This window comes from Eutrigla gurnardus (genome assembly GCF_963514095.1).
Source record: "Eutrigla gurnardus genome assembly, chromosome: 9".
Lineage (NCBI taxonomy): Eukaryota > Metazoa > Chordata > Actinopteri > Perciformes > Triglidae > Eutrigla > Eutrigla gurnardus.
In genome coordinates, this window is record NC_139923.1 from 4,690,596 (window position 1) to 4,700,956 (window position 10,361).

At 38.8% G+C, this 10,361-nt stretch overlaps 1 protein-coding gene and 1 long non-coding RNA gene across 3 annotated transcripts in view; one reads left to right on the top strand and one right to left on the bottom strand.

Moving 5' to 3' along the window:
• The window catches only part of LOC311019151 (neuronal acetylcholine receptor subunit alpha-7), a 65,090-nt gene extending 61,264 nt beyond the window's left edge, over nt 1-3,826 (bottom strand). For both annotated transcript variants that reach the window (XM_084018400.1, XM_084018399.1), the window contains exon 1: nt 3,738-3,826. In XM_084018400.1, coding sequence (XP_083874526.1) covers nt 3,738-3,792 — 55 coding nt within the window. In that variant the 5' untranslated portion in view covers nt 3,793-3,826. The remainder of the gene's footprint in view (nt 1-3,737) is intronic.
• Nucleotides 1-10,361, top strand: part of LOC311019177 — a 108,536-nt gene that overhangs the window by 3,831 nt on the left and 94,344 nt on the right. The window lies entirely within an intron of this gene.

Genomic DNA, 10,361 nt, shown 5'->3' on the forward strand with positions numbered 1-10,361 from the left:
TGGACTTCTTCACTGGTTGTACTTCTAATACAGTACTAAAAAGATGCTTCTCCTGGGAGCTAAGCCCCCCCCATCTTTAAATCCTAGTGACGTCCCTGATGTTAGCAATGCAAAGGATTCATGATGGCTGGTATTCAGCTCCCCCTCACTCTTGTACTTCAAAGTGTGAAGACACTGGTGTTTTTAATATCAGTGATCCAGGAAGTGAGTCCTCTTTGATCGTCACACTCACTGAGTCTCTCTGGATGAAAGCCACACATGTAAATAGATGCAGTGGGAGAGCCGGTTGAGTTGTTTAATCCTGTTACCGCCTTCGTTCTACAGACACCAACAGCAAGACACACACATGGACATTTAAATGAGCAGATCTAGGAATTTGTGTCAATAAATAAAATGTTGAAAATATTAAATTAAAGGAATTCATTCTACAAAATCAGTCGGTGTGTCTGTGCTTGAATCTTTTTTATCTTGCAAACAATAACAGAGGAAAGCAGTGAGAAAAAGAAGAGCGAAAATGTGTTTAGATCAGGTGGCATCCTCTGGTTCTGAAAAGTGAAGCGCACGCTGGTGTGGCTTAAACTGTAATACCCTCTTCTGGCCATCAGAAGTGTCTGGCCATCGTTGGTGAGACTAAAAGTACGACATTTTCCTTTTTCCTTTCCATTTCCATTCATATACATTCACTCCATAGTCCAGTCCATGTTCATCTTACAGCTGAATCTTTCCTTAGTTAATAAACTAGAAAGGGATTTATGTTTTTAATGGGGAACTCCACCGATTTACCACACGAGCATCATTCTTTTTGTCCTGCTTAACCTGTACAAGAGTTGAATGACCCTGACCACTTTTAAATAAGTGCATAAATGATATATATATTTAAATTGTTTTGTAGAGACAGGAAATATGGCCAGGGGCATGACATATAACAAAGGCCCCCAAACTTGAAATCAACTTCACTACTACTATAAGTATCCTTTTTCTGTAAATGCTATTTATTGAAAGGGATTAAAATAATTCTTTTCAAATGAATATTTTTCAGAATATTGAATTAACGTATTAATCTTGCAGGTAATTGGTGCTTTTGTTTTAAAAAATGGCAAAACATGCAGTATTAAGCTACTGCTCCTGAAAATGAACATTTCCTGCTGCAGCTTCCCATTGGAGGCTCTGAGCTGACTTTAACTATGAAGTAGTCCCAGGAAAGGCAACGTGTTTGTCAGTGAGCTTGACGATGACTGCTGTCGTTCATGAAAAAGCGAAGCCAGTGAATCGGTTTGAAATGTCAGGAAGTAATGAACGGTGAGGAGCAGCCACAGTGAGCTGTTTCTGTTTGCAGACTCATCCCATATGCAGCATGAAATCACAGAACAAATATTCTATAAGGGCCTATTATTGCCGGAATTCTTTATTAAATTAAAATGTTGCTTTGCTGGCCCCTACAGTCCTGAGAACTGTAGTATGAAACCACACTTCCTATTAAATAGGGTGTCACCAAATCAAGCAGCACTGGACCAGGACTAACTTTTTTAGGACTTATATACTTTCAGAATAAAATGCAAATACATTTTAAGATATCGAGTGTACAAAATATCGTAGACTTTGGTAGCCGAGTGGTTTCAGACTGCAGCATGCAGCTCTCTCTCTCTCTCTCTCTCTCTCTCTCTCTCTCTCTCTCTCCTAATTTAAGGTCTCCATTTCAAAGGCTGCATTCCCAAGTTTAACACACATTCCCGGTCATATCATGACATCCATCCATCAATCATTCTTCGGCATTTAACAGCACAGAGAAGGTCGTGAGCAATCTTTGGAAGAATAAAATCGAATTGCTCCCAACGTCATATCCCGCCTGCCGTCCTGTTTCACTCAGAAATACATCACCATATGGAAGACGGATATTATGGAAATGCCGTATCAGCTTTTAATCACTCCAGGTGCTGTCTGACCAGTAAGCTACCCATCATTCTCAGCATCACTTTATTCAACTGAACACATTTTGTTTCTGTGCAGCTGAAAGAGGCTCAGCCAAGGTCTTTGGGTTTAAATTAAAGTAAAAAAGTGAAGTTTAATTCTTAGTGCAGGTGATATAAAGAGACAGCACCATGCATTGTCTAAACTCTGACATATGTGTCTGTTTGTTCGTCTTGGCAGAAGAGTTTCAGACTTTATTAGCTTTCATATTAAACCCAAGAGGGTTTTCCTTTTGACTGGATGAAATAAATAACACTGTAGTTTAAAACTTCTTTTTCTAAGGAGGCATGTTGAACACGGAGTCTACAAAAACAGGCTCCCCGGCAGTCACACAGTGAATAATCAAATTGTCGTTAACACTCCTTGGTTTTTGTAGCTTAGCGGCTGCTGGCTTTAGCATTGGATTTAACAAAATGTGTTACAGTAGTATCTTACTCCTGGCAACAAAATCAATTTAATATCATAAATTAATTGGGAGTGACTGAAATGTTGAACTCCACCTTTGAGGTCCAGTTGACCTTATTGGCCATTAGATTTCTTCTTGAAGGAAACTTTTGAAATAAAGTGAATAAAACTCTCACAAACACAACTTTTAAAAGTTTACATCTCTAAAGTAATCTCATTTCTTATTTTTTTATTTGCACTAAACAACAAATATTAACATCTCAAATAAGCAGAATTGTGCAGGTCTTTCTACTTTGCATGTTGCTGGCAAATTTGAACAGTTTAGTTCCATTGAGGAGGTATGAAACAAGAGAAATTGCATTCATTTTGGAATGAAAAAAGTCGCCAAGATGGTGAAGGCCAAAAACCTAGTAATCTACTGAAACCTAGATGCCGACGGATAAAAACCAAGATGCCGACAATCAAAAACCATGGTGATGGCCAAAAAATTTAAAAGTAAGATGGTGAAAGCCAAAAACCAAGATGGTGAGGGCCAAAACCCAAGATGCCGACAATCAAAAACAATGGTAATGGCCAAAAAGGCAAAGATTAAGTTGGTGACAGTAAAAAAGACAAAAACCTAGATGGTGACGGCCAAAAATCAAGATGGTGACGGCCAAAAACCAAGATGGTGATGTTCAAAAATCAAGATGGTGACGGCCAAAAACCAAGATGGGAAGGCCAAAAACCAAGATGGTGATGTTCAAAAACCAAGATGGTGACGGCCAAAAACCAAGATGGGATGGCCAAAAACCAAGATGGTTTGGATGGTTAAAAAGCCAAACTTGATAAATTGGTGAAGTCCAATAACCAAGGTGTCAAAGATCCATCTGGAGGCTTCAAAAATCGGAGTCCACAAACCAATGGGTGATGTCGCGGTGACTCGTTCACTTCTTATACACAGTCTGTGTCCTCTACACCATTCCCCAGAGTGCACCTGTTTGAAACTTGCAGGACCACTGGCCGAGCCGCCATATTGGACGAGCTGGGAGTGAGAACGTTCTTTTTGGTCTTTTTGATCCAAACAGGTTCTCAGTCTTTATTTCAAAACAACAAAATGTAGCTTTGACATTAACATCCTGTGACGTTGTTTTGATGAATAATATTTCATGAAAAGTGTTGACTTTTTCTTGGTTTTCCTTAGTACTTTGTTCTTAACAGGTTTTAGTGTATTTTTTGTTTCCTTTTGTTATAGAGCTGCCATATGAATGAAAACTGTAATTATTTGGATGCATCTTTAAAATGAGCTTAAGGTGCACACAGTCAGTGAATGAAACAACAGTGAAACAAAAGTGAAGCGGGCCGAGTATGAGTGTGGAACGTACCTTGAAGGAGGCAGCAGAGCATCGGTACGTGCAGGGTGAAGATCCGAGCGTTCATCCTCAGCAGCCGCGAGACACAGACACACTGACCGCGGTTCCTCCTGAAGCAGCAGAAAACACACAGAGAGAGAGGGAGGTTGTGCTCTGAGAGAGAGACATTGATGCTCCTCCCCCCCCCCCCTAAAGGAGAAGAGTCGGCAGCTGGAGAGACAGAGAGATCAGGAGAGAGAGGAGGAGTGTGTTCCTCTCATGTTTCTCCTCGAGCTCAACACTGAAACCGACATGTTTGCAGCTGCCAATCATCCAACTTATCATTTATTAATACACAAACAACACTTCAAATTCACTTCAAATTCACTTTGTCTCAAGAACAATAACACATAAAAGAAAGAGTGCAAAACTGCTTTCAAGTAAAAAAATAACATTGTAGACACTTTTGTGATGTCGTCCGTTTTAACTTTGTATTTATTTTTATTTATTTATATTTTATTGTGTTTTTATCTTATCTCTGCAAAAGTGTTTGTTGTATTTGTTTCCCTGGTCATATTTATATTCTGTTGTCACAAGGAATTTTATTATTATTATTATTATTATTATTATTATTATTATTATTATTATTATTATTATTATTATTATTATTATTATTATGTGCTTAATAATCCTATACTGTTTAATGTTACTATGCAAAATAAATAAAAAGTGCAAAAACACCCCTTTTCTTCTGGAACTAATTTTGGTGGCTGCCTACATCAACAATAAGTCGTATAGAAATCCGTGGGAGATGCACAGTCTGCATTATTATGATAGAACATTTAGAGAAAATAAAAACTCAGATGTTAACTTGTCGTTTGACCTTCAAATCACCAAGTGGTTTACATCATTGTCTTGAGTTTGTAGCAGCAGGTTATCAGCTGTCCACACAGATTACAGGTTTGGGACTGTTGAAAAGGAATGAATCAGCTGTTATAGTGATGTTTTTCCTTCAATAATAACTATTCAAACAGACATAAATACTGTGTAATTCAGAAACCAAATGTATTACTTACATGTAAATAATAATTACAGTGGATGTCCCTAGTGTTACATGACAGAATAATGTTGATCTTGGATGTTGAATTTGTTCTCCTCATTCGTGTTTGAAGCACAACGGTGCAAAGTGTCTCCTTAAGGCAGAGTAGGTCATTTGGAAAAACCACAGAGACTTTGACTTTGAACGCATCGCTGAACTAAAAGATTTCTGATTGGACAGGGTTTTACATTCCTGTCACGGTCACAGATAAAATTGAAAACAAAAAAATCTGTCAGAGCATTTAATGTATTCATTGCTATCGGTATGTTACGAGGATTTCAAGTAATATAACAGAAAGTGTGTCTGAATAGAATCACCTATTCTGCCTTTAATGTCCAGTTAGTCCTCTGATTGAAGAGGTTTAAACTCTCATAGTAGGTTCAGCTGATCATCACATAGCGATAACTGCAGCTTAACCTTCTGTTTCCATTGTGAAGTTGGAAGAAGAGCTTTGCTTAAGTATTAATATAATTAGTATATTTGGGGCACTGCCATGTTATCAGGGACTAATTGTGATGATTTTTTTGTCTGCTTTTCTCACGCCCCCCTTCCCTTTCTGTTCTTCCTCTCCTGTAGGTCATGTGTGTGTGTGCTGGGAGGCGTGGCCGGCTTCTTCTGCTGCAGCTGACCACCACCACCTGCTCTCACTCACCTCATCAACCTGACTGAATAATAGCCTGCTCTTTTCTCCACCACTCTGCCAGATAATTCCATCACCACCACCAAGTGTGCTACAATTTGCTCTCAGCGCCTTGTGGAGAATTTTGTGATTTAGTGTTTCTTGTTTCTGTTTTGCACTTGGCTTACTTGTGTATTTTCTTGTGTCTTCTGTGTGTGATTTGTTCCATGTGCTCAGCCCATTATTCAGAACAGCCACCTCCTAGTCTCCTTCTCTTTTTATTCCTGCTTGTGTGCTTTCATTAAACTCTCTTTGATTACCTGCCTGTGCCAACCTCTGATTTTGGGCTCTAAATTAATCCATAACCTAAAAGCTAATAAACTTGAACATGGCCTAGGTCTTCAGAGTTGAGGACTTGGCCTAGGTCTTGAGAGTTGAGGACTTGGCCTAGGTCTTGAGAGTTGAGGACTTGGCCTAGGTCTTGAGAGTTGAGGACTTGGCCTAGGTCTAGAGAGTTGAAGGGTCTGGGGAGATCAGGTGACTTCCATCCAACGAGACGCTAGATTTGAACTTCAAACTGGGTACACGAATGAGTAACTTTGGTGTTGTTGAAGCTGTTTTATTACTGTCATAATAAAAATTCTGGTACAGACTTTTCATGAAAGTTCCTCTATTGTTCCCGACAAATCCAAGCTTCTTCTTCTGTCCTTATTCAACTGTTGCTCAGAGGGATCTTTGTCTCTTTCACTTGTCAGTCTGGTTGAATAGTGTTTTGTTCTCCATGTTATAAACTTAAAGACTTATGTTTGAAAGGAGGACTTTCGACCATTCAAACATCTAATTCATGGCAGATAATGATTAACATTTCAATCAGTGTTTCTGCTTCATGGAGGAAAATATGCACCTTTTGAATGTTATGCCTTTAAGAAGGGAAACGTCTAACAAGGCATCAGATTTGATTAGTTCACATCTCTCTGAGTTGTAGATAACAGCAGCTCTTCATCACCTTGTCTTTTGTCGCTGCACATCCAGGTTCAACCCCAACGTTTTCACACTTCAACAGACAAAACTCTCAGGGACAAACCACCTCGGGTGAGTAAAAACGTCAGGGGATCCAAGTGTGAAAACACCTCCAGACTCCATTTACACACCAGAGAGACACTCTGGTAGCACAACACGTTGTCTCCAACGACCTCAGTCTCAGTCACAGCTGCTGTTTGCTTCAGACAAACTAAATGACCAAACGAAAATGGCACAAAATGTTTAAAATACCTTTTAAAGAGTGTGTTTAACATTTTCTAAGATCTTAGGGCCTGATCACACAGAGCCTCGTCGTAACAGGAGCAGCTGCTCAAAAATGCTCCTCGTCAAATTGCATGGGGCTAAACAGCTGATGAGCCTGTGGAGCGGCGGTGAGTAATCAACCATCATCAAATGTGATCAACAGGGAAAAAAGGATTCAAGCAGACTTTTGGATGAGGAGGACCATATAGGAGGTTTTGGTTTCACAACATACTCAAATAATATATAAATCATTGTAAGGCACGGGCAATATATAAACATTCCATGTAACGATGATCCTGGCCGATTCATGATATAATCCCGATAAACACGTTTAGAATGGAGAATGGCACCAAAACATACTGGAATCAAATTACCTTACAGTTTTAAAAAAAAACAAATAGTGGGAAAACAACTAAGCAACAAATCCTAAAAAAGATAATGATAAATCCAAAAGTTCCCCACAACTCAACATTGTGTGAGTCTGTTCTTTGGTGCATGATAATTCCTGTTGTTTTTCCTGCTAGACAGCTTTTTTAAGTCAGATTATTGAAAATTCACCATGAACCACTTATTAATATGAGTGTTATTTGTGAGAAATAAACAGACACATAGACCGTTTTATTTTTTCAGTTCTGTCTATCACAGCTGACAGTGATAGACATCTGGCATAAACTCGAAAGAAAGATTTTGATTAAAATACCTTTTTCTTGTGGTCTGGTCTCACACTCTGGTTTCACATTAGAGATAAGAGATAAGAGTTCTTCCTAAAATACTCGTAATGTGTAAACGCATCTTTTTCCTCTACATGACTGCCCGATGTTCAGAATTTTTTTTTTTTTAGCTTTTCTCAAAGTAAATCTTAAAAACAGGTTTTTGTTTCAGCGTGTTCGACCGACTTTAAATAATGACATAGTAAACTGATCATTAACAGCTGTGTGGCATTAAAGTTGAGGACATCTTTCTGTTGCCTCAAACTTTCTCCGTGTTTAAATGTCAAACATAGCTGGAAACCCAGTACAGCTGTTTTCATTAACTTGGTTAATTGTCTCACTCCTCACCAGATGTTGCAGTGATGCAGTTCTGCTGTTTGTGTGAGAGAGAGAGAGAGAGAGAGAGAGAGAGAGAGAGAGAGAGAGAGAGAGAGAGAGAGAGAGAGAGAGAGAGAGAGAACTTTTCTGTTCAACTAAAACCACAAACTCTCAGTCTGACTGTCTGAAACTTGTTTAAAGTTTAACAAGTCAAACAAACGCAGGACTTTCACCCAGGAAAGGGCTGTTTTTGTCCTGTGAGAAACACATGTAGGCTATACACTTTTAGTGAATAGCAGTGAGTGAATTTGAGTTCCCTCTGCTAACAGTAACGGTGTATATGTCCAGGGCTTTTATTGTGAAAGGTAAGAACAGAAGGAGTGGTTCTGGTCTGCACTGCCTTTGTCATGGTTGAAAGGAGAAATAAAGTTTATGGTCTTGGTTTGGACTACAAAGCCACCGTATTGTTGTAGTGTGGGTTTAGAATACGCCTGTTCCACACAACCAGGCTCTGTGTCTCCGTAGCAACCAGCTGATGACACTCTGTGACACTCTAAGCTCATTGGCCACTTCCCTCTGACAACATCCTGTTTGAAGCCTCGCATGGCGAGGTGCTGTTGATCACTTGTTAGGTGTCGTCTTGTCTCATGATGTCAACATGTGAACAGCATGATGAAGACGATGTTTAAATACAGATTCTAATTGAACCAGGACATTGATTGGTCGATTCAAGGATCAAACAGCTGAATGTTGACGTTCAGCTCCGTGTTAGAGAACAGCAAGTTGTGTAAAAAGTCCTGAAACATTGAACAGTTGGACATGTGCATTCAAACGTTTAGAGAAGGTCAAATTAAGTTCACCTGTAAAGGTTAAAGTGCATTTTGGGTTCATCCGGAAATTTCACCTGAAAGCCGAATATTGTTTGTGACGTTTTGTGAGTAGTGTATGTATTGAATACAACTTGACAGTCAGATAAACACCCTCCTAAAATTCCCTCTACGGTCCAGCCAATCGAATAATTGAGACGTCGATAAAATTGTTCAACGAAGTCAAAATATAATTCCTTAGGTTGAGGACACACATTCTCTCTTCACCTTTCTGTGTGAGGAAACAAAAAAAACCTCCGGTTCTGAAAAATTAGTCAACTCTGAACTGGGTAAAAAATGGAATAAAGTGTGCGGTGTGAAGGCTTTCCTCTGCTCTGGTGTAAACGGATTAATTTTCTAATTAGAGCTGAATAATGAGAAGATTCCCTTTAATGAGTCTCTTCATTTGAGACTTTACTGCCTGGTGAACAGACTGGCAGAGAGAGCACAGATTCAAAAACCAACCAGATGTTTGTTTCCTTTCTGTCTGAGAGTTTCACCATGTGTACAACCCGTCACAACACCTGGCTGTCATTGAGCGGTGCCTTTACCTCAACAGGGATAAACACTTACTTCCCAGCATCATCGCCACTCTGCAGCTTATTATCAGGACTGCAGGAATGAGTCAAATCTGCAAATTCCAGCAAATTCAAACTCTGAAGGAAGTTTAGAAAAAGCTGATGAAGTAAAAGCAAGAAATTCACACATTCTCAGTAAGAACACATTTATGCTGAGATCTCTGCTGCCGACAGTTTACTGGATATTTAACCCACATACTTAACTTACAGCAAGAGGCTGATCCCACACAAACCAGGTAGAAATCACACAGACATGAAGAGACCTTTTACTGAGTATAGACCACCATCTAGTGGAGGAACATAGAACTGCAACCTGACATCAGGAAAAAAAACAACCTGTGTAGACACAGTAATAGAAATAGCTATGTACATTTACTCAAGTACTGTACTTAACTATAATTTACTGGAGTATTTTCATTGTATGCTAATCTACTACATCTCATGGGAACTAGTGTACTTTTTACTGTACTGTATTTTTCTAGTATGAACTTTAGTTACTTTGCAGATTCGGATTCATAATACATAGTATTAATTAACTCATCAATTATGTATATTATACATAATACAGAAATACAAATAATACACACACTACCCTGTAATATTTAAAAATTAACAGAGCTTTTCCAGCTGCAAAAATAACATATTATTTTAGTGCTATGCAAATCAATCTTGAATGTATCTTGAATAATCTCGATGAGCTCTTATGTTTATGAAGATTTCCTGAAAATATTGATTTGGGGACGATGACACGGCTGGATAGCCAACTGGTCTTGTTAAACGCAGTCAAATTGTATTTACTCTTTGTCAACTGCACGCAATGTTACTGACTTTGCATCTTACTAGTGTATGTTAGCTTCATGCTAGGGCTACGCTAATAAAGATTTTGTGAAAATATTGATTTGGGGACAATGACACAGCTGAATAACTTAGACATACCGTCAAATTATATTGTCAAATGTATGCAATAAAATTGACTTAGAACCTTGCTAGCATTAAGTTAGCTTCCTGGCTCATAGCTGTATGAGAACTTTTACTTGCCATGAAGTACTTCTTCATTGTGGCATTGTTACTTTTATGTTACTGTGTTTTGTAGTTTGACCCCACTTTCATTTGATCCATCTTGTTAGTTCTGCGCAACACTGAATCATGGGAGAACAGCTTTACAGGCAATTTGTACTTGCGA